This window comes from Pyrgilauda ruficollis, unplaced genomic scaffold, assembly GCF_017590135.1.
Source record: "Pyrgilauda ruficollis isolate IOZ18807 unplaced genomic scaffold, ASM1759013v1 scaffold4, whole genome shotgun sequence".
NCBI classification, from domain to species: domain Eukaryota; kingdom Metazoa; phylum Chordata; class Aves; order Passeriformes; family Passeridae; genus Pyrgilauda; species Pyrgilauda ruficollis.
The window spans coordinates 16,391,807-16,419,522 of record NW_024525489.1 but is presented as its reverse complement, the minus strand read 5'-3'; the positions used below and the strand labels follow the sequence as shown (position 1 = coordinate 16,419,522).

At 37.9% G+C, this 27,716-nt stretch overlaps 1 protein-coding gene across 4 annotated transcripts in view; it reads left to right on the top strand.

Moving 5' to 3' along the window:
* HEATR5B (HEAT repeat containing 5B) overlaps positions 1 to 27,030 on the top strand; it is a 55,656-nt gene extending 28,626 nt beyond the window's left edge. The window contains exons 22-36 of one of the 4 annotated variants that reach the window (XM_041476913.1): positions 616 to 760; positions 1,488 to 1,727; positions 3,565 to 3,816; positions 5,760 to 5,941; positions 7,027 to 7,095; positions 9,263 to 9,442; positions 10,115 to 10,352; positions 10,989 to 11,249; positions 12,183 to 12,310; positions 12,497 to 12,641; positions 17,115 to 17,384; positions 19,067 to 19,291; positions 21,290 to 21,375; positions 24,290 to 24,503; positions 26,079 to 27,030. In XM_041476913.1, coding sequence (XP_041332847.1) covers positions 616 to 760; positions 1,488 to 1,727; positions 3,565 to 3,816; positions 5,760 to 5,941; positions 7,027 to 7,095; positions 9,263 to 9,442; positions 10,115 to 10,352; positions 10,989 to 11,249; positions 12,183 to 12,310; positions 12,497 to 12,641; positions 17,115 to 17,384; positions 19,067 to 19,291; positions 21,290 to 21,375; positions 24,290 to 24,503; positions 26,079 to 26,383 — 2,940 coding nt within the window. In that variant the 3' untranslated portion in view covers positions 26,384 to 27,030. Of the gene's footprint in view, positions 1 to 615; positions 761 to 1,487; positions 1,728 to 3,564; positions 3,817 to 5,759; positions 5,942 to 7,026; positions 7,096 to 9,262; positions 9,443 to 10,114; positions 10,353 to 10,988; positions 11,250 to 12,182; positions 12,311 to 12,496; positions 12,642 to 17,114; positions 17,385 to 19,066; positions 19,292 to 21,223; positions 21,376 to 24,289; positions 24,504 to 26,078 lie in introns of those variants that run through there. The other 3 variants (XM_041476912.1, XM_041476914.1, XM_041476915.1) reach the window with 3 other exon arrangements.
* The last annotated feature ends 686 nt before the right edge of the window (positions 27,031 to 27,716 follow it).

The window sequence follows — 27,716 nt, the reverse complement described above, 5'->3', positions numbered from 1 at the left end:
CTCTTCCACTGTGGAAAAAACCTTCACTTTTTTGTGGAGCTACTTCCTCTCAGAAAAATAGAGACCATACACAATTCTTCTGTAAGGAAAATATTTGCTTGTGCTTTAGGTGATTCAGAGGAATTAGAAGCCAGTGTTGCTTAGAAAAGAAATCTGATGCTGTCTTATTGAGAGGCATTTTTAAAAACTTAATGCTGTAGATTCTATTACTATTGTGAAATGCAGATTTTATTATAGCTGTCATGTGCAGTGCACCTGATAATGGCTTTTTTGTTTAAAAGAAAGTGATTTACAGCTATAGCAGAATATGAGGCAGAGTAGTACTGGAGTCTAACAAATTGGAAACTAATTAATCTAAATCACCCCGGCACAGTAGTTCCAATATTTAAGCTTTTACCTCTTTAGTCAGGTAACAGCTGTCAGCTCTGTGTATGTCAGCTTTATTTTGATATTTGTGTATTATGAAAAGTGCTTACTTCTGAACTTTCAGAACTTGATTCCCAGCAGCTCACACATGGGCTTGTAACTGAAAAATGGAATGTTTTTAGTCCTTAGCAACATTGATTTATTGCTACAGGGTTCAGTTCCCTCACCTGTAGTGGTTTTGACTTTCAGGTTCACCTGTGCAGCTCTCACTTGCTGCTGCGCCGGGCTGCAGTCGCGTGTTTGCGGCAGCTTGCTCAGAGGGAAGCGTCAGAGGTGTGTGAATACGCCATGAGCTTAGCAAAGAACGCTGGAGACAAAGAGAGCACTGCCATCAGTACGTACTTTCATGTGGCCTTTGTGTGACAGTTGAATGCACATGTGTGCATATGTGTGCTTTGCCTTCAGAAAGAAGGGAAAAAGCCCAGAACCCCCTTGTACCTTTAGTGAGGGGTACCCTTAACTGTCCCTTCTGACTTCAATAATTTCTGGCCACACCCTTGCTTGTACTGCTAGAATTTTGTTTATGATTTAATTATTTGTGAAATTCAGACTTTAATCTCTCTCTCTTGTTAAGGCTGGCAATCAAATAGAGAACACAGTATGTGTACAATGGAAGCATTTTACAGTTTTTCTGGTGTTATAGCTCTTGTTATTTTGAAAATTCACTTAATGGTGTGCTGTTTGATTGAGATGCCTGGTTGTGTTATATTCTGTTAGCATCATATCTGCAATGCCTGTGGACTTTGCTGGCTGGTCTAATTCTTATATACATCATTTTATTTTGAAAATAGGAGGCTCAACAGTGTTGATCAGCACAGTCTTCCCCTTGAAGAGAGGGTTTTTTTTACTTATTTGATACCTAGAGGTGTTATTTACATTGCAGATGGAATTAATTGCTGTATTAGAATCTTTGTAGCATTGGTTCAGAAAAATATCAATAACATCTTGGTGATCTTTGACTGAACTATACACACACAGGTAGAAAATGTCGAAATCTGTTGCTCCAAATTTTAAAACTGAGTTCCTGATTTTAGAAAAGCTTTCTCGTTTTCATTTTGCAGACTTGAATCCTTTTGCACCAGGGGCCGGTTCTCGGCGAGACGCTCATTGCCGGCATCAGGGGGTTAATATAACAGAGACCGGCCTGGAGGGCGTCCTGTTCGGAATGCTGGATCGAGAGACCGATCGGAAATTGTGCTCAGATATCCACGATACTCTGGGACACATGCTTTCATCTCTGGCAGTGGAAAACCTTTCTCACTGGCTCATGCTTTGTAAGGATGTCCTTGCAGCTTCCAGCGGTAAGTGTTCTGTTGGGCTCACATAAATGACAGTACGTCCATAGCGTTAGCATGTTTGGGCAATATTGGTTTGGAAATCCTCCTTTATCCTAGTTAAGATCTGGGTTATATTGTATACACAGTTTGATTATAGTGCAATTAAACTGCCATAGAAAGAAGGAATTACTGATGTTAAGTTTCAGAATATTGCTCGTAAAAGTAAAAAGTTAGCTGCTTGAAGCAGGATTTCTAATGGAGAAGAATGGTGTTTGTAAGTCTGACATTTCAGTATCTTAGTGAAAGCAGACATCCTTTTTAGCCTGTATACATCAGGATTGTACAGGGAGAAGACTCCTGTGCACATTCTGAGCTTTCTTTTATGAGGTTTTGTGAATTACTGATGTGATGCTGTGTTACCATGGTGATGAATTTTTTGTTTGTTGTTCAGCCTTGCAGATTTGTTTGCACAGATTTTGTCCTCTGAGACCTTATTCCTGTTTTTCAGCTTGTAGGGTGGTTATGACGCAGAATCTGCTCATTTCCCTTGCATTTATACTTGTTTATTGGCATGTGTGAGTTCATCCTGAAGCTGTTTCTAAATACTGCCAGCTTTACATTTACTGATGAGTAATGCTACCAATAATTTCTTTATGCAATATAGTTACCACAAATCTGCCCAGTGAGAAAGACCTCATTTCCTGAGTTTTAAATTGGCATGTCTTTTTGTTATTTCATGTGGGATGGGTCTTAAAATTTTTACATGGTTGTCCAATTTCTTATTTATTTATTAGTAAGTGACAGGTCTCAGAGAAAACCATATTTAAATAAATTTCTCTCAGGTGTATTGTAAGCCAGCAACTTGACTTTGATCTCCTTTGATCCAACTAACTGGCATACAACCAAAATGTGGTTTGCTTTTAAGCAGAGATTTATAAATCAGCCACATGAGGTCCTGGATGCCTTCTCAAAATGCTGTTGTTATGCATTAGCATCATCCATGTTTGATTTGCCATAGCCTTTTTCTTTATTGAATGTCTTGGCTCTTCAGTTGCTTAAATTTAGACTTTCTAAGAAGCATGCATTGTGATAATTTCCTTTAATTCTCTTCTAATTATTGCTGAGGTAATTTTTGTCAGTATTTTGGCATTTTGCCAATTTAGACCGTGTCATTGAGGATTTGTTTTCATTTCTGAATAGCAAAATATATATGCATGTTTGGTGAGGGATTTTTTGGTCCATGTTCGGCTTTTGGTTTTTTATGTAATCCCTGAAATAATTTTTATTTTCTGAAATGAAGTCTCTAACCTACACCTAGAGAAAATAATTTTTTGAATGTTAGTCACATTTTTGGGTACTATCAGTGACCTACTTGGCTGCATAGCTGTCCCATGGCATGGAGCTTTCTAATTTTGCTTCAGTTTAACTTGTTTTTTGTCTTCCACTTGAAATGGAAGTTGAATAGTTCAAAGCTAAGCTGATTCTTTTATTCTGAGCCTGATAATTATTTTAATTCTGAGCCTTATCTTGTTTATTGGCAGTTTAATGGGTTTATTTACAAAACTGGGAAATTTAGGTATGGTATTCAGCTATAGTTGGTAACTGTCAAGAATTAATATTACAGGAATTTATCTCATATGGTGTAAGACAAATACAGGGTAATTTAACCCAGAACAGAGGTGACAGCCATTTCTTTTAATGATACACTCTTGCTTTTGGACATTTGTCAAAAGTTTCTACAGAAGAATTAGTCTGTTCTGAATCTCAGTATAAGGAAAGACTTGAACTCATGTCCTTAACTGCCTTCTGTGGATTTTAACAGTGGCATGTTTTTCTTCCTTTTAATTGTTCCATGTCATAGACATGAGCACTGCTGCTCCCTTGGGAGGAGGGAAGGATGAGGAGTTGGAGAAGAAGGATGAGATGGATGATGACACAATGTTTACCACCTTGGGTGAAGAGGACAAGTCCAAGCCTTCTGTAGCACCTCGCTGGGCCACTCGAGTGTTTGCAGCAGACTGTCTGTGCCGGGTTATCATGCTGTGTGAGAATGCCAACAAGGCACACTTCGACCTGGCACTGGCTCGTTCAGCCAGACTGAAAAACCCAAAAAGTAATTGCGCACTTTGGATTTGTTCTTAATTTTTTACTTTCATTTTGACACCTCTTTACAGCTTAAGATTTCACAACCAAGAAAAAAAATCATAAGCGCTTATTCTTTCATTCAAATGGTTAAAACCAAAGGAAATGCCTAGCAATAATTAATAAAACTGTGTCTTTATAATCACTGTAGTTACAGTACCATGAGCACAAAGAATGAGGTTTTCTGGAACATACCAGTTCTGAAAGACTGGTGTGCTTAGGGGAAAAAACCTTGGAGATGCAAAGGTTTTCTCAGTTCTGGAACAGAAGCAATGAACTTCTAGCTAAGGGCAAGTTGGGAGTGTTTTCAGAGTTTAATGCAATGACAGCAATGAATTAAACTTGAGATTATTTTAGCATCTCCAATCTGAAGAGATGCTAGAAAAAAAAAAAAAGAAGGGATCAAGCTAGGTAATTATTGCTGTGGCATTGGTTGCAGAGAGAGGGGGATGTGGGAGGGAGTTATAAAAAGACATGGACTTTATAAGGTTTGTTCTTTTGGTATCCATGAGAGTGATAAATCTTGGTTTTCAAGCTCATGTTCCAAAGATAGTTTTATGAGTTAGAGGATCAAAATTGAGAGGTCCTAGATGGCATACTAGTTTTGTGAAGAAATGTTTTTCAAATAGTGTGAGGTGTCTGTCCTTGAGTTGTCCATGTTTGTGGTTGTTTGGATTCACCTGTGTAGTGCTCATGAGGACTTTGTGTATGTAGGATGAATATTTTGAGCATCCTAGAATGTATGACATTAATGGATTTTGGTGTCTGTGTTGTTGAGGGTGTCTGTTGTGATATGGAGAGTTATCAGATCTTTGCCTGTGTTGCTTTACTGCAGCCTGGTTCCAGCACTGTGCATTGCTTTTGTGAGAATCTGGTTTTTGACTTGATTTGAGGCCAAGGCCACTGAAGACTAGGAAGGAAAGTTTATTTTGTCATGGCATTGTATGACAAAGAAAATAATGAAATAACTGCTGTTTATAGGGTCCTGCAGAGAGTTGCGTATCATAATCTGGAAAATTTTATCTCTAGTAATTTAAAGTGAACTTTGATGTGTTTGGTATCATTGTAAAAAGGAAAACTCAGCAAAATTCTGCCCCCCACATGCAGCTGCTAAAATCTTCAAATTTTACTATTGTCTCTGATTGTTTGAAAAAGGAAGTGCAGACTTTTATCACTGTAGTTTCAAAGTGATTTTCAGTCTTTCTTTACTCATATGTCTCTGAAAAGTTTCAGCCACAAAAACATTTTCCTTTTTTACCTTGAGACTTGAAAACAGCTTAGGCAATTTATGGGTTTCATTAGTCACAGTGGATGTTGTTAAATAATTTATTTTCATGTTAGTTGTACATGTGGTAATTTCAAATTGATAGTAAGAAAAGAAATCAAATTAATATCTAGAGAAGAATAATCCTTTCAGAATTGTTACCAAGCTATGTATTTTTCCTGTCTGTATGCTTACAGCCTTGGATGTGGTTTTTGGGAGGAGAACCAGAGGCAGACTCAGATTTAGGTGTTGGCATCAGCAGGGGTCACTGTAAGCACAGGACTCGAGCTGGAATTGCCTTGAAGATTTTCTATATGTTTGGGGTATCATTCAAATTAGCTTTACTAAATGTTTTAATGTATTCTAAGCTACTTAGCCACATTTACATACTTCATGCTACACAATTTCTGTTCAGTTTTTAAGGTTGTCTTAGGAATAAAAGTCATAGAAATCACTTTGTGGGGGAGGGGAGGTGGAAAACAAGAAAGCAAACTAGGTTACATTCTTTCCTGCTTCTTCCATGCATTAAATGTGGACTTGTGCAAACAAATAGGTAAAATTCATGCATGTCAATGAGGATAATGTTGCAAGTATTCATCATGTTAGCTATCATTTAAGTTACTAAATAGTTCTTTCTGTTTTGTTCTAAGATGACTTCTTAGTACTGCATCTCTCTGACCTTATCCGAATGGCATTCATGGCTGCCACGGACCACAGCAACCAGCTCCGCATGGCGGGGCTTCAGGCTCTTGAGGACATTATCAAGAAATTTGCATCCGTTCCTGAGCCAGAGTTTCCAGGCCATGTGATACTGGAGCAGTATCAGGCGAATGTGAGACCTCCTTCATAAGTGCAGGAAATTGAGTATTTATGCCAATATACCAGTGTTAGCTTTGAGAACATTTTGTAATTTCAAAAAATACTGTGAGAAGATGTTTCTCTGCGTGAAAATGTGCTACAGAATCTCACTTGCCTCTTCAAATTTTATTTTTGTATCTCATTCTATCTATTGTAATTTAGTAGCTGATAAAATTAAAATTCAGTAGCTTGAAAGCCAAATATTTTAAGTTACACTTAATTTTTGGCAAAAGTAGCTATTAGTTTGTAGAGCTAAGAATTGGAAAATATTGTTCACTCAGTTCTAGATTTTCTTGGGAATTAGTGAATGTGCTTCTGTTTAAATGAAAACAACAAAAGTATATCACTGGGAAGTGGCAATTAAAGATTTATTTGGGGATATTATCGTGCTTTTTTTGTTGCATAGCTTAACTCTGTCACCCCTTTTGTTTTCACTCTGTCATCAAGATCTTTCCAAGATCTTTCTAAAGGCAGGCTTTCATCCTTTTCACTTCCTGCCTTTTTTTTCTTCCTTCTGTAGAGCTGTAACCATTGCTTCTTTCTCTTGGACTTGGTTCCTTTTGTTTCAGAAAAATATTGCCATATAGCAACTGCCTGAAAGGCATTTTTCAGTCAGTATTTGTCACTTTGCGGGCTTGATGCAAATCCAGCCATAAACATTTAATTTCATACTTCACATCTTTTGGACATGAAATTGTCATTGGTTTATTGATCCTTAACAGAAGTTGCACCTGTAATACTGTAGTGATTAAAATGATACTCATTAACAGAGGGAAGATAATACCACATATTTCACAAAGATAGTTGAGACTTAAAAAGGCAATGGGGTAAGCAGGAAAAAAAAAGTAGTTTAAGATTTTGTTGTTGTTGTTTAAAGACTGCTATTGCAAATGTTTGCTAGACAGCAAGGACAGTTTTGGTATGTAACTACGATGCCAAATTTTGGCAATCTTGTCTTGCTTATTCTGTACTTGTCCTTGAGCCTTAAACAAGATGAGATAAACAACACTGTGTCCCTATTACTGTAGTTGGATTTTTAACTTTTCTTCTTATCAACAGGTTGGAGCTGCTCTGAGGCCAGCCTTTTCCCAAGATACACCATCTGATATAACTGCAAAGGCCTGTCAGGTACAGTGGAAAACATTCACATACTATAAGCAGAACTAATTTTCCTTCTTTTTGGAAGAAGGATACAAAAGAGAAATAGCATCAAATGGCTGGAAGATGTTGTAAACTTTAGCTGTGATGTTTTCACAACATCTTTTGAGTTTCTTAGTAATATATTTTGTTCCTCAGATGTGTAGAAGTCCTTTTTATGGAGCTACATCAAAAAATGTATCTGGAGCTAACTATGTCTTCATATCAATCCTGCAAGAAAAAACAAAAAAAAAAAAAAAAAAAGGAAAAAAACCATTTGCTTAATGAGACCAGTAGAAGTTTATTTATTGTCTTTCAGTCTGATCAGATATTTGGATTACTGACAATTTACCTTTAAACACTGAACTTCTGTTCAGTTTAATGCTCTGTTTTAGAATGTAGAAGATCTGAGCATTCTCATTACAGTCATAGTAACAACTTCTCAAATTGAAAGTTTGCTAAGAGATTTTTTTTTTCTGAATGTGTGCAGGATTGTTTTCTTGTGTACTTCCATTTAAATCAACTATCAGCCACATAGCTGTAGTAGTATGTGGTTTTCACAGCCAAAGAAACTACTGTGGTTTAAAGAAGCAGTTTTGTTAGCTATGCAAACATTAGTTTTAAAATGGTGTTTCTGAGTTTTGTTTAGTAAATTTGAGTCATCAGGAGTGTGATTTTGTGTTATTCTTTTACACTCGTAATTTTCAGCAAAACTTGCAAAGCTTGCTCTATTATGGCATAACTTGGTATCTACTTGTAGGAAAATATATGTTAATCCTGATTTACAGAATGTTTCTGCACATTTCAATGAAGAGGCATTTGTGTGAAAACATTTAACATTCCTTATAACTTGTCGAAATCTTCTCTATTCAACCATTTTCAAAGCAAATGTATTCACTTACAGGATCCAATGGTTGGAAATTAGGTTGGATATTTAACTCACTCTAGAAGTTACATGGACAGAGAAGAGCTTACTTGAAGGAGCTGGATGTTTTTATAGTTTTATGTCATTAGTGAAACTGATGTTGACTTGCTCAGCAGCAGGATTGAAGCTAGTATTATTCCTACTGTGACAGTTTTGTGAGAAGTTTTCAACAGCTTTGTCCTGTATCTGTTTGGGACACTTCTAGTGTTTGTGTTTAAGTTGGTTTTTTTTTTTTTCCTTCTAAGTATGTCTGTCACTGAGATCATGAGAGAGTTCCTTCCCCAAAGGATGTCATGGAACGGGTTCTTTAAAAGCAAAATAAATAAATTTGAGATAGGTCAAAAATGGCTTGTAAAAAGAGTTTGTAAAACCTGAACTGCTTGAGTTCTGTGAGTTTTTTTGCTTCTGATCCTCATCCTTGTAGAATAATCTCCAGAATAAGAGCAGCACTTCTGAAAGGATTTGTCCCTTTTCCTCTTTGTAGAAAAGCAGCTGCACCAGAATTATTCTATTGCCTGCATTATGTCTGGCATGAATATGATTCAGAGGGTGAATGCCGATGTATAGCATGAGTCAGGAGCAGCCAATCTGTGTGATGTTTGTTACTTTAAGTACCTGTTAGGATCCATTTAATTCAAATGGAACATTGAGAGGCACCCAACTGTCTGTCCACCATTGTGGACAGATTGTTCTAGGTATAGAACTGTGGGTTCCAAATTATAGCTCAATCTTCCAAATAATTTCTAGGTGTTTTCTTGACATAAATAATTTGAAAACTTCGCACTGATAGGGAGTCTTATATATTGACTTGTGATGTGAGGGTTTTTAAGGTATACTGTTGTTGATTGCTGTCCAGCATATTCTTCACAGAGGATGCAGTGACTCATTACCTGAATGATTTGACTAGACGCTTGGGAACAAAATAAAAAAATCGTTACAATCTATTTATGAAGGATTGAAAAAATTTTAAAATATTTTCCATGTCTCTTAAGTTCCCTTGTAATAGGCATTGCAAATATAGCCTCTATAACCACTCACCTGAGCAATTCTGTTGTCATGGCTGGGGAGAAAAAAAAAGAAAACCTGATTTATTTGTCTTAAGCAGGAAAACAGTGGCTAAGTTTTCCTGTTGGTTGTTTTGGGTTTGGTTTTCCTACTAATATTTTATTTTTCATTTAGGAGGTTGTTGGATTTTTTTGCTAGTTTAGAGTGATTCTAAACTTTGTTGTCTAGGTATGTAGCGCTTGGATAGGAAGTGGGGTTGTAAGTGACCTGAATGATCTTCGCCGAGTTCACAACCTTCTTGTCTCTTCCTTGGATAAAGTGCAAGCAGGAAAGGGATCTTGTAGCCAGCTTTACCGAGAGAGCGCAACTACTATGGAAAAACTTGCTGTTCTCAAAGCATGGGCTGAGGTAAACCACGACCATTAAATCTGTCAAAGTTTGGAAAGGTTTTACAGTGTCATAGCAGCATCATAGTGCCTGTACATGCCTTTCTCCTAACCTCTTGCAGTTTTATTCCTGGGATGTTTTAAACTCACTATCCTTCTCTGCCATTCTGTTGAGCCATATTTAAATTGATTGTTCTTTGTTGTGTTGCACTTTCCTCTGTAAAAATATGCACTCATTCCTGATCAGATTTTGAATTTTTTCCCTTCTTACTGCTCTTAAACTTGAAAAAAAACCCCACAAACAAGAAAACAAAAATCCCTAAAAATCAAACAAGCTTAAAATATATTCTGGGGAAATACTGCACTTAGTTGACTAGTGAACCAACTAGTTAGTTAACTCTGACAAGTGTTTATGATTGACACATTTTTAGGAAGAAAGTATGTGGCCAGATTGTTTTAGGAAAGTCCCATTTACGAAGCTAAGCATTATATATACTGGTAGAAATAAAAGAAAGGATTTAAATAAAATGGAGTTGTGTTGAAAGTCTCTTTTTTCCAGTCATTTTCTGGTGAATTTTATCTGTGTAGAATCTGTTACATTCACAGAGATATTACATCCATACATAGGAAAGGCTGCTGCTTTCCTTTCTTTTTAGAATCTCACAGCGCATACGTTGACATGTTTTACTTGTAGGTGTATGTCGTTGCCATGAAAATTAAGAAAGAAGCAGAAACCAAACCAAAGTGTGTTTCAAAGAGCACAGAGGAGGATGAGGATGATTTTGGTACCGTGGATGAGTTGCCACCAGACAGTTTGATAACGCTTGTACAACCTGAACTGCCGGCACTGAGCCGTCTCTGGTTGGCTGCGCTGAAAGATTACGCTCTTTTAACTTTACCAGCTGAATTTGCTACCCAGCTTCCACCTGATGGTATGCTCTGAAATTTCTTGTTGTGTTCTGCAAAACAGAAAGAAACTATAGCTGGACATTCAGAATTATTCTATAAATTATTTGGTATACATGTTTTTTATGCAAGTGATAAATTTCTGTCTGAGAATGTAATAACAATATTTTCTAACTTTGAATATTTTTCCTTCAATTTGCAATGAATATACTCTTTATTCAAATAATTGAGATCATTAAAATTATGTCTTTGTGGAATTAAGAGTACTTCTTTACCTCTAATACTTTGGTATCAAATGCAAAAAGATTTTGGCTGTATGAAAAACAGCCCCTGAGATTAGAGCAGACACTGTTTTACAGTATTTTACTGAATTAAGAGTGAATGCTCTATATGAAAAATGCTGCAAGATCTGATGACTGTGTCTGTCTTTTTTGCTCTCTTCTTACTGCTTTATTGACATCAATGCACTTTCTCATGAGAGGTACTAATATTGCTACTACACAAGGAGAGTTGGAATGTACTGCCACTAGCAAGTGTTATACCTGATTATGTTCGTATCAAGCACACCCAGAATAAATGTACTAATAAATTCTGAGTGCATGCTTTTTATCTGTTATTTGCAGAGAATTTTAGAATTTACCTTTGCTTTGTTAATTTAACAGGAGGAGCATTTTACACTCCAGAAACAATTGACACAGCTAGACTGCATTACCGAAACTCCTGGGCTCCCATACTACATGCAGTGGCACTTTGGCTAAACAGTACAGGATTCAACGTGTCAGAGTCAACAGAAGAGACTGCTGCAGCAATGCCCAGTTCCCAGAAACGTGCTACATCCATTATGCTAAACCAGACACCTGGAACTCCACCTAGCACTAAATCATTGCCAGAGATAAACAAAGATCGAATGCACTTAATTTTGGGTAAGAGTTACAAGTTTAGAATTCAGTAGCAGCATATTATGGTATGAAACACGATGAAACTGAGAAAAGATACTTTGCTTGAAATCTGTGACGTTTAAAATTCATTACATGTTTGGACAGTAAAGTTTTGAAAACCTCTGTCTCATCCTCCCTCTTATCTTTCTGCCTTCTGTGTTCTTTGTAGCTTTGACAGAATATTTGTCAGTGTGATTATTGTGATTTACGTAATTGAACAAAATGAGTAGGAACTGTTCTACACTGCAGTATAATGCAGGTGATACAAAATGTTATGCTTCAAAGATGCAAAAGCTGTGAGGTTAATTAAAATACACACCCCTATAAAACACTGCTTAGTAGAGACTGATATTTGGCAAATCACATGGAGTAGCTTTTTCATCAGTTTTTCGTCTGTGAGTAGCATTTGCTGTTTCCCTTCGGTGTTACCTAACAGCTTTAAAAGGTGAATGTAATCTCTTATTCTGAGGAATGCCAGAAGTTTGCTGAGATACAGACAATTAAATCTGGAATTAAGTACCGTAAAGAGAAGATGAATATTGCATGATTTTTGGAGCTTAACTTCATTTTGTTTGTCTTTACATTTAAAGGAGTTCAAGAAAATGAAACTCAATTTACAACTGAAGAAGTCATATGTCATGTCTGACTTACAGATCTTTAGAACAAAGTATGGATTTCTGTTCAGTAATCTTGCTTATTGTCGCTGTGTATTATTTATCCTGCCAAATTTTGGGGAAGACGTGATGCAGAAGAGGAAACAAATACAATTCTTCTGCATGGAATCTTTTAATTGAAAGGAAGAATTGAGAAAAACAGCTATCTTTCTAAAGTTTTTAAGAACCTGCTATACTTACAAAAAATTTTAAAACTTGATTTTACGATGATATGAACATTTTCTTTAACTACTGCTCTTTTCAGGTGTTAGCATACAGTTTCTGTGTTCCCCACGACCTGAAGAGCCCGTAGAGCATGTTACGTCTTGCTTACAAGCACTACATACTTTATTGGATTCCCCTTGTGCCAGGATCCATATTGCAGAAGATCAGGTAATGTGTGAGCATGTTGTAACAATCAGCTTTTTCCAGGTCTTGGTCTTTCATCTATGATGATTACAAGAGCTGTAATTTTTTTTTGTGTGAGAAAAGTATTTGTTCATCATAAGCAAGTGACATAACAATTAGAAATTGTTTAGTCCTAATTAATGTGTTTCTATGTATTTTGTTTCACTGCAGCTCCTTGGTGTTGAACTTCTTAGTGTGCTTCACCGGCTCCTCCTGACCTGGGATCCTCCTTCAGTCCAGCTACTGGTTACAGGAGTTGTCCAGCAGATAGTAAGAGCAGCTCAAGATTATTTGCAGGAAAAAAGGAACACACTAAGTAAGATTCTGTAAACACGGCTTGCTTTGCAGAGTAAATAAGCAACAGGTTTTCGTATTGGGAAAAGAACTCGGTTGCATTAGAGTATGGTTACACTGAGGAGGAAAATGCTGTGTATTCTACAGATGATTTTGATTGTGTTCATAATTACCTGCTGACTTCTTAACACTTGTAAGCTGTATTTTTTCTTCCTCTGATCATTCTCATTTCGTGTCATGATTTTCATTCATTTTCCTGGAACAAGAGTGGTGAGTGGTGCAATTCATAGCCAGCACACCCCTTATTAATACCTTAATGTTTCTCTACTGACTGCCTCCTTAGCACTTCAGTTACCATTTTTTGTGAATTTTAATGGTTTAGCCACCAGTACAGGGTATTGTGATGTGTCTCTGGCACAACTGACATCCATGAGGTGAGTGAACTGCTCCTGAAACCAGTATGGAAAGTTGCCTGCCCAGGAGATCTTGCCAGGAAGTGGAGCAGACTTGCACCTGGGTTCTTACTTTACTTATTCAGGGCACTCAGGGTGTGTCAGCTACCAGGATCTTTGGGAACAGGGTGTGCAACAGGAGCAAAGCAGTTGGCAAGGGAAGGCATGCTCATGCTGCCCAGAAACACTGCTCAAGACTGTACAGTACTGCTGGAGTCAGCATAATGGTGGCAGTGACATACAACAACAGTCTGCTGACTGAGGGACAATCATGTCTGCTACATCAGAGGTGTAATGACCAGGTTTGAAATTCAGGTGAAAACGCTGATGTGCCTGTGCTCCAGAGGCTTGTCTGTGCGGCCATGGCTGGAAGTGACATTGGTCCCACCTGTGAAGGAAATGCTTGTGAAGGTGAGCAGACTTTGTGGTGTCAGGAAAGGTAAATGGGGGAATGAAATGTTCTTCAGAGGTCCTGCACGTGCACGAGCTGAAGTCTCATGTTTCTCAGAAGGAGAGGCAGCCATAGACTCTGCTGGAATATGGCCCTAGAGGATGATGCTTGCATGAAGGTGGTGGCTCCAATACTGTGACTTCCTGCAACAAAAGGCTCTATCTCCAGATATCCGGTTGGAGAACACTGTAGAGATCTGGCAAGAGACAAGGAGCCAGCTGTCTTGCTTTGACAGATCAGAACTGATAACACTGAAAGGAAGTGAAGGTGATACTAGTCAGGAGCCACAGGCTGCCTTATCAAGAAGAGGAGGTGAATGAAGCCATGTTAAACCCAAAGAAGCATTCCAGTCAAGCTGTGGGAGTCTCATGAAAGGCTTTTACCATCCAGTCATGTGCTGGAAGGGTGACACTGCTGGAGACTAACACTTAGAAGTGTATGAAGCACAGACTTCTTCAGTCCAGATGCTGGACAGTCCAGATAAGGGTGGGGCTCAGTGGATTTGCTCTGCACTTACACAGAAGAAACAGTTACGAAGGTTAATGGTAGTTCTGGCTGTACCAGCTGTGTGATAGTGGAGGTAATAATTTCAAGGGAAAGAAAGAAAGAAAATGAGTAGCAGAGCAAAAGCTTTGGCCTGACTTGGCAGACTTTGGCTTGTTCAGGGAGCTTGTAGATGAGATCTTGTAGATGAGATCTTGTGGCAAGCTTTCTTGAAGGGCAAAGAAGAGAGAGATTGTTCATCTTTGGTGGCAAAATAAAGCTCATTCACAATGGTCATGGCAGGAGGCTGACTTGGCTGAACAGGAACTTCTGACCGAGCTCAAATGTGACATGGAAGTGCATGGATGTTGGAAATGGGGGTGAGCTGCCAAGGAAGACTACTGAAATCTTCCTGAGTATGGAGGAGTGGAACTGGGAAAGCACAGTTCAGGTGGAGCTGAGAATGATGATGAACATCCAGTGTGACAAGAACAACTTCTATGGAGATATTGTCCTCAGAGGAAATTTGGACCTGCTGCTGAATCGATTGGGTGATCTAATGACAAAACACACTAGAGGAAAACTAAGGCATTATGATCTTCTTTGCTTACTCCTCCTGTGTCTGTGTCTAATCGGGAGAGCAGTGCTAGCGAAAGCTGGTGAGCATCCAGTTAGGGACTGCTCACAAAAAAGCTGGCCATACCCTGGAAGCAGATGTGGTGCATCTGAGGGAGCTGGCTGATGACCTGCTGTTTGTTGCAGTCATCTTTGTAAAGCTGTGGTGCTTAAGAAAGCTTTCCAATGAATGGCAAAAATGAGATGCTGTGACTAACTTTGAGTAAAGCATGAGGTGGGGTTTGAGTGAACTTGCCAATAAGCCTGCTATGCTTGTTGAAAGGTTTTTGAGTAAATTTCTTTTGAAACCACTTCTTAGTACATCAAGTAGAAGAATGTGATTTGAAATAGCACAGACTTACTGAGGGCAATTAATGTCTCATCACCCTCTGTGATGAAATAACTGGCTTTGAAGGTGGAGTGGTGAATATTGTTTACTTAGACTTCTGCAAGGCTTTTGACACAGTACTCTACAATATCATTGTCAAGTTGGAGTGATGTGAACTGAAAAGTAGGAGGATAATTTGTTGGGCTGCTGTGCTTGAATGGAGTTTAGTGACTCAAGTGTGACTGGCAGCTGGTTGCAACTGGTGTTCTTTAGAGATCAGTATTGGGTCTGCTACTGTTAAGCCCATAGGACAGATAGAAGAGAATGTACCCTCAGCAAATTTGTGGATGATAACAAACTGGGCAGGTGGTGGGTGTGTAGGAGGGTGGTGCTGCCTTTAAGGGGAATTTTGAATTGCAGGTCTGAGAACCTGCTGAAGTTCAGCAAAGGCAAATGCAAAATCCTGCATTTGGGATGGAATGTGCATTGGTATAGGCTGGTGGGCTGACAGACTGGATAGCAGATTTGCCAGAGAAGGAGTTGTGTGTGGGAATCTCTGGTGTGAAACCTGTGCAATGCTGACACCTCTGTTATTGGGCTGTGTTAGAAAAGCATGACCAGTGGATTAAGGATACGGTTATGAAGATGCATCTGGAGCAGTGTCTAGTTTTCTTTGCCCTTCCACCTCATTCTGAGGAAGACAGACTTTGACAAACATGAAGTTGGAAGTCCACTAAGTTCAGTGGAAGTCCACTAAGCTGCTTAGGGAGGTGAAGTGTGTGACCTGTGAGGAGAGGCTGAGGGAGCTGAACTTACTTAGTCTGCAGAAGAGAGCGTTAATATGGGATAGAGCAGCAAACCCCCTTCTTAGAGGAGATTTAAAGACAAGGCCAATCCAGAGTCTTCTGAAGGGTGTGTGGTAGAAGGACAAGAGGCAATGGACACAAACTGCAACAGTGAAATCCAGATGGGATACCAGGAAAAAATTGGTCACTGTGGGAGCGGTGAAGCAGAAGAGCAGATGATCAGGGATGTGGTATCTCTCTGCTTGGAGATACTCAAAACTTGACCACCAGTCTGAAAGCTACTTTCTGAGGTACTTTTAGTGACATCTTCCTTTTAAGAGAGAGTCTCCCTGTTCAATCATTCCTTTACCATTTTAAAAAAATCTCGTATTAGATATACTGTTTCCATCTTTGCTAGGTAAATTACTTTCCAAAAGGCAACATGGGAAATAGTTCATTGGCACCTGGTTAAGTTGGGTAGGTGTGCCAGATTTTCTGTTACCTGAAAGAAGTGAAGTAAACCCCAGAGAATACTCTCTTATTAAGGAAAATTACTATCTTAATGTGGCACAATGTGCTGTTGATAGAAAAACCCCCAACTGATAGCTTTTTCACGTTTTCCATGTAAAAACGGGGAGAAAATTTTGCTGGAACTTGAGGAACCAGCACAACTGAAAATGCAGGCTCTGTTCCTTCATATGAATTAATGGAATTGTTTACTGTCAGCCCAGTAAGCTGCTTTTTTCAGATTGATGAATGTGATAACAGTAGCAATCATTTAAATTCATAGGAGCTCTATAGGGGTAGTTCAGGCCAGCTTTGCCTTACTGAATCTCTGTTGCTGTTTAATGGGAGAAGGAAAGACTGCAGCTGGCCAAGCTGCCATCAAAAGAGAGACTTTTTGAACTGAATACACTCAGATAGACATAGACGTAGAATCCTACAGTGCTTTTCTGTTCTCTTATTTCATAATCAGTTTAGGCTAGAATAAAATTTTGTCAGGGTGGAACATTTAATTAATAGCTATTAAATTAAAAAAAATTGTGCTGGCTGTTTATTTGTCATTGGTTGTTGTTAATTTTACAATCATTTTTAAGATAAGCAAGACAATTAGCTGTAGTTTTATTTTGTGCAATACTACATTTGTTTTCTAGTTCCAGAATGATTTTTATTAAATATTGTTGCAATCACAGTACTTCTAAGGTATTTTAAACCCCTTTAAGTCATTCTAACTAAAACATTTAGTCTGACATGAGCCATGTTTGTCCTATCTTACTGTAAAGCAACTTTTCCTTCTTGATTTTTAACTCTTGATTTTAACTTGTGAAGAGTGTGTCATGTAGTCTTAAGTGTCTTCTCAGAGATTTCTTTCCTTTTTCAGATGAAGATGATAATGAAGAAAAAGAAAATCCTCTTGCTTTAGGAGAGGGAGGCGAGAGTGGTGGTCTTGTGCCTGGCAAATCTCTAGTCTTTGCAGCCATGGAATTGCTCATGTTCATCCTAGTACGACACATGCCCCATCTGAGTTCAAAAGTGTCAGATTCTCCAAGTCACGTTGCTGCCAAATCCCACCTCTCTGAGGAAAGTGCTCGTCTTGTGGCTGCCACAGTTAATATTCTGTCTGACCTGCCTTCTCTGTGTTCTCCAGCAGGTAAGGCATTGTAACAGGATGAGTGAGTGGTAGCACAGTGAGGATATCATGCTAAAAACAAACTGTAAAGATATTCCTATGAATGCTTTAAGGGCCATCTATTAATAATATTTAGGTAATTAACTAAATAAAAATTCAGGTTTTTCCAGTGAGCAACATAAAGGAAATTTGATTTTAAGTTTGCACGTGTGCGCTGCACATTTGCTGAGGAAATTAGCTCTGTACCAATCTGATTTCATTGTTGGTTTTTTTCCCCTTTTTCATGCTTTTGAAACCTTTCAGTCAATTTTTAATCATATTGTTAAAGAACACAGACATTTTGGAGATAATTAAATTCCTGAAAAGTTCATGAAAAGCAGCAGCTGTATGAAAAGACAATCCTACTGAGGGAAAAACAGCACAATTCATCTCTGGTACCCTTGGCCTTGCAGCCGTTGGCTGTCAGTTGTTCCCAATGTGATTATAAACTAAATAGAGCTTTCTTCTGCCCAGGAAGACTGTCACAAAGGATGTGTGTAAGCTGGGATAATTGCACTGAGTGAAGTTCATGGGTAAAGGACACAATTACATGGGAAGCTGTGCTCTTTGACTTCTGTGTTTTGGAGAGCAAATTACTTGACTGTTGTCTCAAGAATCTTTGGGAATTTTCACCCACTCTTATAGATAAGATATTTTAAAGTTGGTCCCCTAATGAGGTGCGCTGCAAATAACATATTTGGACAAAGTTATAACATATTTGGACAAAGTTATGCTTAAAAGACAATATGGCTTGTCTTCAAACAGAAATTTATGAATTTGTGCCTTGCACTTTTTTAAGGAACAACAGATTTTGAGTTGGAGTAATGTCCTGTTTTTATTTGATTCCCGATTTTGGGGGTTTTTTTTGAGAGAGTGATGGGAAAGAGGGTGGGCAAAAAGAGTAACAGTATTTTGTGTTGTCGGGAGTGAGGGTGTTACTCCCACCATTTGGCAAGTGGGCACTGCAGGCAGCTCAGAAATGACTGTTAGTTTAAAGAGCAGTCCCTTCCTGTTGTAATTGTTTTACTTCATGTGTTTATCCTCACAGTATTCCCAGAAGTGGGAAAATGGCAGGATTTGTGTTTCCACAGATGTGGGAAAATGAAGCATAGAAGAGATATGGGAAGAGGCTTGACTGTCTGAAGTGATCTGTAGATTGATTTTGCATGCCTAAACCCAACAGCACTCTTCTCTTAGTCCTATAGCAGCTTAAAGTCTGTCAGCACGTGTTATTGAAACACCACCTTACTTGAAAAGTGCAGTAACTTAGTTTGGATTCTTGTTTCCAGACCTCTTATTTTTGCTCTTTATAAGACCCTAGTGATATGTAGATCCTTTTCTGAGGTGCTTACAAGGTATGCCATCCAGATTGCTATCACATGCCATGTGGGACAAAGCTTCAGTAGCTAAATCATCATTCCTGAACTGACAGCAGCATTTCAATTGTTGGCTTGTATGACTTCTGTTATGATACACTTCAGTAGCAGTGATGAATGAATTTGGTGATAAAATGTTGAAGGACCCATATCACTTGTTACCTGAATTGCAGTTTATCTCATCTCCTTTGTCTTAACCATATGCATCCATATTGGGAAAGACAAAGAGGTTATCTACTACACTTCAAAAATTCTGTTTTATCTTTTTTTCCCCTTTTTTTTTTTTAGGGTGTATGACAATCTTACCCACGATCCTATTTCTGATAACAAGGGTATTGAAGGAAACAGCAGTAAAGTCAGCAGAAAATCAGGTCCCACCTCCAGTCACTGCAGCTCTTCAAGGGATAAAAACGATTGTTACTCTTCCAACAATCAAGACTGATGAGACTCAGAAACAATGGACAGGTCTTATCCGCAGCACTCTGGCATCTATCTTGGAAGACTCTCAGCCTGGTAAGTGGTTTCCCAGTGCAGGAGTTAAAATTCAAGAAAAATTAGTTTTCCTTAATGAAAATGCAAGTATGGTATCTGCCTATAACTTAATGTAAGACCTGAATGAAGAAAACTCCTCCGTTGCTTAACAAATTTTATTGAAGAAAAGCACAACGTTGGCTTTAACAAAGTAGTTACATCTCAGGAGCTCTTACCTCAGATTTGTCTTTGGTCTGTCTTCTTTGACCGTGTTGATCATAACCTCCAGTTGGAAGTTTTCCCTTTTGCGATGCATCTGGCATCAGCCTCTCAGGTTTTATGCTGGCACAAGTAATTTAGTCTTAATGACAGTCAGTGTTAAAGTGAATGAGTGGGAAGATAGCCACATGTAATTGTGGAAAGGTTCCTACTGGAGTAGGATACTCCCAACACTGTTAAAAGCTTTCTTTGGTGAGTAAGAAATCCTGGCCAAAAAATCCCAGTTACTCACCAGCACAGTGGTTACTGTCTCTTTAGAGAACTGCAGACCACTTATGGTTCACATAGATGCTTTGCCTTGCCCTTCAAAAAGTGAAAAAATGTACAGTCTTAGCTGTGTAGTTAGCAAAAGAGAGACACAAAGATTTGCCATTTGCATAGTGGTAGTCAGAGACAAACATCCCATTGCATTGCCAAGGAGCCATTTGTAGAGAGTGAAGAGAGGCTTGAATGGAGTTACTCATGTGAGAGATAGGGAATGAGGAGGTAATTGCAAATGATTCTGAAATGTCCAAAGGGAGAGGATCACTAGGTTCATTTTAACCAAGCCAAACTTCTAATTTGATTTGTCACATCAGCTCTTGTTTTCCAGCCATTAGTTACTGTTGAGATTTCACAGGCCCTCTTTCCAGAGACATCACTGGCTGGAGACCTTTTTGCAGGGATCAGAAATTTTTCTTGGTTCCTTGCAAGAGCATATGTTTTCTTTTCTAATCTGCTGTGAAGTGTGATAGATCACACATGCAAAAATCTAAGCAAGGCCCACTGCATTCAATTTCAAACCTCATCCTTCAATAAAATTTAAAGAATGTAAATTTAAAATACTTTAAATGATGTAAGAAAAATTGTCAGTTAAAATGCTGGGAATAGTTTTTTTAAGTGAGATTTCACGTTATAGCTAAGCCAGTTGAGTGACTGACTGACATCTGTAAAGGGCAGTTGTGCTGTTTTTCTTTTTTGCTGACTTTATATATGCTGTTTCTTTGTGCCTCTCAGGGGAGAGCAGAACCAATGTGGCCAACCAGACCAGCAGAACAGTGCTTTTTATATATATTATAATAGTTTATATATACATGTTTCTGTTCCTGTTATGAATTCATGAATGAGATCTGTGAAGACAGAGCTTATGCATAGAAAAAAAAATTGTGACAATGGCAAATACAGGCTATTTGAAAAGCCGGAAAGGTTAAAGTAGGATTATTCCTGTTGGTGACAGTTGGCTGTCAGATCAACTATTCTGTTCTGTGAAACCTCATGTTAATTAAAAGTTGTTGCCATGCTGGATATCTGTTTCTTACTCTGCTGTATCAGCTGAAGATAATAATTTTAAACAGTGAAGTAGACCTTCAATGGGAAAAGGATCTAAAAATATATTTTTTCTTTTTGTTTACACACTGAAAACAAAAAGCATGATTTGGTCCGAGAATGTGTGGGTGGTGATGTTTTCCTTGATACTTAAGTTTCAGAAAGATTGACTTACTTTATTAAAACAACTGTTAGACTAGAGTTGCTCAGATTTTTGTCAGTCACAGTCAACAATGATACTGTAAAAAGTAAATGCATGTGCAGTTGCAAATAATTTCAAGTACATATATTTCCTATTTGTGAGTTTTATCTGTGTTCACTGGAATTTAATAAATAAATGCTAAGGCCTCTTTGGAATAAGCTAACAGCATGTTTGCTTTTGTTTTTCAGAAGCCTCTAAACCTATTCTTGATGAAGTAAGCATACTTACAGCTATTACTCTCTTCCTCTTGTCAGCAAGCACTGAAATAATTGGAGTGCAGTCTTTACAAAATGGATGTATGAACAGATTTAGAAGTGCATTGAATTCTTCTGATCCTTGGGTAAGATCATGTTATAGGAATGTGAATGATATGCAGCCAGCAGAAACTAATTGTGATATATTTAACACATTTCCTGAATGTTTTGTGATGCCTTTACTTCAGGGACAGGTACTGCTGTCAGGATAACTAGAATTTTCATCAATGCATTATTGAAAATCATAAGCAAAATAACCCAAACTTGGTGCTTCTAGATAAAGTGTTCATGGCCTTGTGCCAGGTTCTTGACTTCAGCTTTTTTTAAAAGGCAAAACCAGTCTCTGGTATATGAGCTTTTATCAGATTAAAAGATGGGTTGCCATAGAGGGGTGACATTTTTACATTAGTGTTGATCTTTTATAATACAAACTAAACCATTCTTTCCACAGATAAAATTACAGCCCATATTTATGATCAATTTTATATTTGTTTGTGCAAAACCTTTGCTTATTTTGTGTGTTCATACAAAACTCAGTTTGTGAGCAAAAATATAATTTTGTGGGAACCATCAGAACATCTGTATATCATGATTCATTTATTTCATGATTGCACTTCTGCCCTTTGGCTTGCCTTTGTGAAATGCCTTCTGAATTATTTTGTCATTGAAGAGGAAAGTTAAAAAGTTGTAGACTGACTTGGTTCAAGCAGGCTAATGCACTGTATGGGTAGTTAAGCTTAAGTTTTCCAGTCATGTATGTATCAGTTTGAGTGGGTATACAAATCTGTAGGTGGGAGCTAAGGAGAAAAATCTGTGATGCTTCCAGAAGCAAACACTGCAGGGATTCCTGAGAAGAAAAACATGCATAGGGTCACAGTGAAGCATATAAAATCCTGTTTAGACTGATAATTCTCCATAGCAGGGCAGGTGTTTTCCAGCATGAACATAAAATTCAGTTGATTTTGAAGTCTGACTCTGGATGGAAAGCTACTTAGAATTTTATTGTGTGAATGGAAATGTCAGTTGTATTAAGTGAAACTTTTATGTCGTACTCTCTCTGAGCTCTGTATAAACACATGAACAGTGAGAGAGAAGTACATGGTCCCCCACTACCCTGCTGGAAAGCTGCCCGTCAGCTGGAACTTACCACTATTTTTGTAACACACACAGCAAGTTTGGAGAGCAGCCAGATGGTGTCCGCTCTCTTCTCACCAATGTGCAGAGCAGATACTCTGTAATACTTGTGTGTTCATTCTGGCTTTTTAAAAGTAAAATATTCCTTGTTGCAGTCAGCTACGAGACACCTGTTTGTAATAAAAGCATGATCGTGATTGTACAAAGTGCATTGAACTGATTAAGGAGAAGACTCTTCCAAAGAAACTACTGATGCCTTAAAAGAAATATAGGAATATTTTTGAAACTATTACCACATGAAAAGGTCAAATATCATGTATAGTAATAACCAGAAGTCTGGTGAGCTCAATTCCGTTTTGTTCCAACAAGATAACTCAGTTGAGAGATCCAAGTGTTTCAACGCTGTTGGGCAAGTTCTACATGAGAGTGTGACTCTTAGGCTTTGAAGAAGTTCCGATTTTACCTTTCAGGAGTTTTTGTAGACTTCCGTGAATGCACAATGGTCCAAAGTTTTATATTACACAGATCAAAGGAAAAACACTTGGATGAAATTCTGCTGTCAGATGCAGTCATAAAACTCCTTTGAAATATGGCTGCATTTGAGAAAATACTTTTACTCCTTATTTCAAAGGTTAATCTAATCATCTTTAACAGCTAATAAGGAATGAAGTTTAAAGAAAGACAGAAAAGGAAGAGAATTATTTGTAACAGTATGGAGAGATAGAGATAAAATTTGTTGAAAAGGTCAAAGATGATAGTGAGTAAGGCATTAAGGAAAAACGTTCTTCTGTGGAGCTCTGTTACAAAGCATACAAATGATATGAGAAGTGTTATTATTTCAGACCTTAAATATTGAATTGTATAGAAAACCTGCAGCTGTATTCTATTGAATTAACAGTAATACGAGCTGCATAACTCATATTTTCTTACGAGTAGTTTTTATAATCTATGATTTTTATTCAATATTTTTATTTCTATATCTGTGTTTTCACTAATCCCTGGATCTCCTCACAGATCATTTTGTTCAGTAGTATTTCCTCTAGAACATTTCTGTTCAGCATGTGCTCAGTAACTCATCCTGTTTGGACTTGAGTGCATTTAGAAAACATGTGCAATGTTTTATCCTCATATTTGTTGTGAGGCTTCATCTTTTCAAAAATGCTGGGTTATTTGTGGTGGATTTTGGAGGAAGATCTTTGTATGCCCCAAAAAATGTATTCATAAATTCATCTGAACAAGATCATCAGTGGGTTATTTTCCCAAACCTTGGCTTCAGTAATCTCTGCTTTCCACAGAGAGGGCGGAGGACAAAAAATAAAATAGAAGGATGACAAGGAGAGCATTCTGTGATCAGCCCATATAGTCCTAGGCTACTATCATCACAAAATGGAGAGTGAGAAACAAGGATGGAAAGGCCTGACACTTTTGGCTACAGCCTTGGCTTGTATTAGAACAATAAGATCACTTTGTTCTGAGTCATTTTTATGGGAGTGTTACCCTTCTGGAATTGGAATTGCATATCAATTTTGAAGATAAAACTACTATTAGAGCTGATAGTTCTGAGACCTAAACATGCAGTTCACTGTGAACTAGTGTGACTGACATTAACTATGTCTTTATTTTCTCAGGGTTTATATTGTTACTACTACTTAGTACCTGCATGATCTTTCTAATTGTCCTTCCTTTTATTGAACACTGAGCTAATACTGATTTATTAGCAGCCTGTGTTGCTCCTTTCCTCTTAGTATGTTTCCTTCCCATTTAGTAGTCTTTTTTTTTTTATTTAATCAGAGATAACAGAGTTTATTAGATTCCCTTAGTTAACAAATAACTTTGAAGACAATGTATTTATCTTAATTTGATTAGGTTCAAGCCAAGTGTTACCAGCTTCTGCTTTCTGTGTTCCAACACACCAATCGTGCCCTGTCAACTCCATATATTCATTCATTGGCCCCTATCATGGTTGAGAAGTTGAAAGCTGTGGAAAGGAGCCGGCCAAACAACAATCTGGAGCTTTTAGCAGTCCAGGAAGGAATTAAAGTCCTTGAAACATTGGTTGCCCTTGGTGAGGAGCAGAATAGTAAGTATTTAGGTTTTCTAGAGAAATGAGTAATGGTAAAATAGAATATTGAACATTAGAAATGTTGCAGTTAGGAACTTGATGGCATAGTCACAAATGGACTGTGTGTGCTGCATGCTTTTGTAATTCCAGCGCTAGAACCTTTGTATACATGAACTTGCACAGCATGATATGCTGTAACCTTTGCATTTCTAGTGATTGCAGGAAAAAAATTTAAACATGAACTGCAGTAATGAGTGATATTTTACTCTGTTTGGAAACTTGTATTTCATGCGGTTTCAATTTACTTTTCCTCATTGTTAACTTTAATTATTTTAGTAGACTCTTATCAGATTGCTTCTACCACAGCAAGTTAAAGAGCCCAAGAAACTGAACTATACTGGTCAGAGTATATTGATTGTAGATGAAGCAAGATTCACTAAATAGAATACATTCTTTATAGTTTATCTTTGACTTAGTTATTCTTCAACTGAAACAATGTGCATTCTGAAGACTTACTGTCTTTGACATTTGACTTCAAATGCTGAAGAAGTTCCCTGTAAAAATACTACTATTGGTTTTGTGTAGGGGTTTTTTGATTTTTTTTTTTTGGTTGGTTTTTGTGGGTTTTTTCCCCCCAATGCACTCCTTGTTGGAGTTTCTCCCTTTTGATAGAATTTAAAATTTCTTGAGCCTCATTCTGCTTCTGGAACATGTGAAATGAAAATGAGAGAGTAACTGAAACAAATGAGGAAAGAGATCATCTGATTTGCTGGCTGGAGACATTCACTCCATGCGTATGAATTAGTCACAACCTATAAGGAAAAATAATTAATACATTGGTAATATAAAACAATTTAGATAAATGAGTTACCATTAATTTTTAAGTTCTTCGAGCTTAAAATGTACAATTACCAGGTTACACATTTCAAAGGTGTACTTAAATTCTTTCTAGGTACAAAAATTTGCCTTGTTGCTTAAGTTTAGCTGCGTTTTTTGTTCTCAAGGTCAACCCTCTTGATCCTTTTGCCATTTTGGGCTGTGGCCTTACTAGGTCATGCTAGCTGAAGTATAGCTGCCCTGCTAGTTTTTGAATTAGGATCTCCCAGACCAGTACCACATAAATAACAGCAGAGAACTGTCCCTGACTTTTTTGTGAGCACTTGCATTCTGGTATCCGTTCACTTACGCTCTCTGGGGAGGTGGATACTCAAATTCAATTGAATAACATTTCTGTCTGCCTGAAAAGTGTTTTGGAATCCTTTAATATGATAGGCACTCTACATCTTAAAATCTTTCATCAATGATCTGCAATTGGATGGTGCAAAAGCATCTCAAAATAAGCATCAGGATCAACATAACTGTAATGAACAGTAATAAAAATCTTAAATCCAGTCCTGGTAAGAGAGATTGGACTGATCAAAGCACAGGAAGCCATCTACATTTCAGTTGTTTTAATCTGATAATTTTTTGATTGCAGTTTCTAATGTCCGTTCTGAAAACAATATTACCCTTCCTTACCTGGTTAGTAGCTGGTAATTTCTTTTGTTTCCTTCTCTGATATGGTAATTACATTTTTTTTCCTTTCATTTTTAGGAGTACAGTTGCTTGCCCTTCTCGTTCCCACTCTGATCTCGTATTTACTGAATGAAAATGCCTTTGCTTCTGCATCTACAGCATCTAAGGATCTTCACGAGTTTGCACTTCAGAATCTAATGCACATTGGTCCACTTTACCCACATGCTTTCAAGACAGTAATGGGAGCTGCTCCTGAATTGAAAACACGTCTAGAAACAGCAGTCCGAGCAAGTCAGGCCAGCAAAGCAAAAGCAGCTGCTAGGCAACCACCACCCACAGTACATTCCACCCCGACAATTAAACTGAAAACTAGCTTTTTTTGAATTACTTTTATTATTTTTGGATCATTAAGTAGTCAGAAGCATTACATTATCCCTGCATACATGTCTAATTTTGTGTAATTTGTATGTGAAAGGCTGTCTGATGGAGCTTTGTGTAATTACTTGAAATCCATGCATTACAAGGGAAGTGGTGTTACTTGTATTTGTATAGATTTTTAGGAAATTGTGATCATATTTATGAATTTCTGTTATAAATTATCCACCAAAAATTATTCTGTATCTAAATAGTTTTATTTATTTTTAAAAGCTATCTCAAACCCTCCAGTGGTTTTTGAAATCTGGTGATTGTTATCCCACCATTGTGCCAACACACTAACACAGTGGGGATGGAGAGAAGAAGAAAAACTGTTAGGAAGTACTTACCCTGTACCATGGGGAATTTCTAGTGTACAAGTATGAATTTTTTCCTTTTATTAAAAAAACAATAGGGAAAGGGACTTTGTAGATTGCTTCAGGTTGCATGAAATAATCCCCAAAACCCCACAACAAAATAATTGAAAATTTTCAGCCTTTCTTAAGGTGAATGATCAAGCATGCTGTCTTAATGAGTTGTCCTTATTTATGTGGTGTATATCTCTTTCAAATCCGTTTCCGTGCTTGAAAATGAATAAAGGATGCAAAGAATCTAATCCCCTATCTCTTCGAATATAAATTTTAAAGAATGCACTGGAAACTGAGTTTATAAAGAGAACTGCCTTCTTATCTGCATTTTTGTAGGTGTAGATCTTGGCCCTTGTAAGGTGTGTTTGCAGTCTTCCTGTTCTGCCAGCAACTGGTTGAATATGTGATGAGTCAGTGCTCTGCCCTTTGTCCAGACTCATAGGTATTTAACCTTCCTGCTAGATTTTATTTTCTGGTTACATCATACCTGTAGTCCTTGATCAAGTTTGCAAGCAGAGGTACTGGAGCACTTTGCACTGTACTGACTCAGTGGACAGAACACAAGTGAGAGCCAGGCTCCTCCAGTTTTTCCTTCCCCTACCAGGCTTTTTTCAAAAGCACGTGGCTCCCCTCACCTCTGAGTGAGTCTGATGTGCAGATTTTGGGGCTCAGGGCTCACGTGCTCTGCTAACCTTGCATGCACAGCCAGGGACTCCCAGTGTCTGTCTGCTGCCAGGCATCACCCTTCCTATTGCCAGAAGTGTGGAACCATGTATTTTCTTGTGTATATAAGACTGACTTACATGAATTTTTTGACACAGCTGTTGAATTTATGGGCTTTTATAGGGATCTTTCTATACATTTTGCTTTATAGAGAGAAGTAACATAACCAGAGGTCTCCACTAGACCTGCTGAGTTTCATCTCTGATGTTTC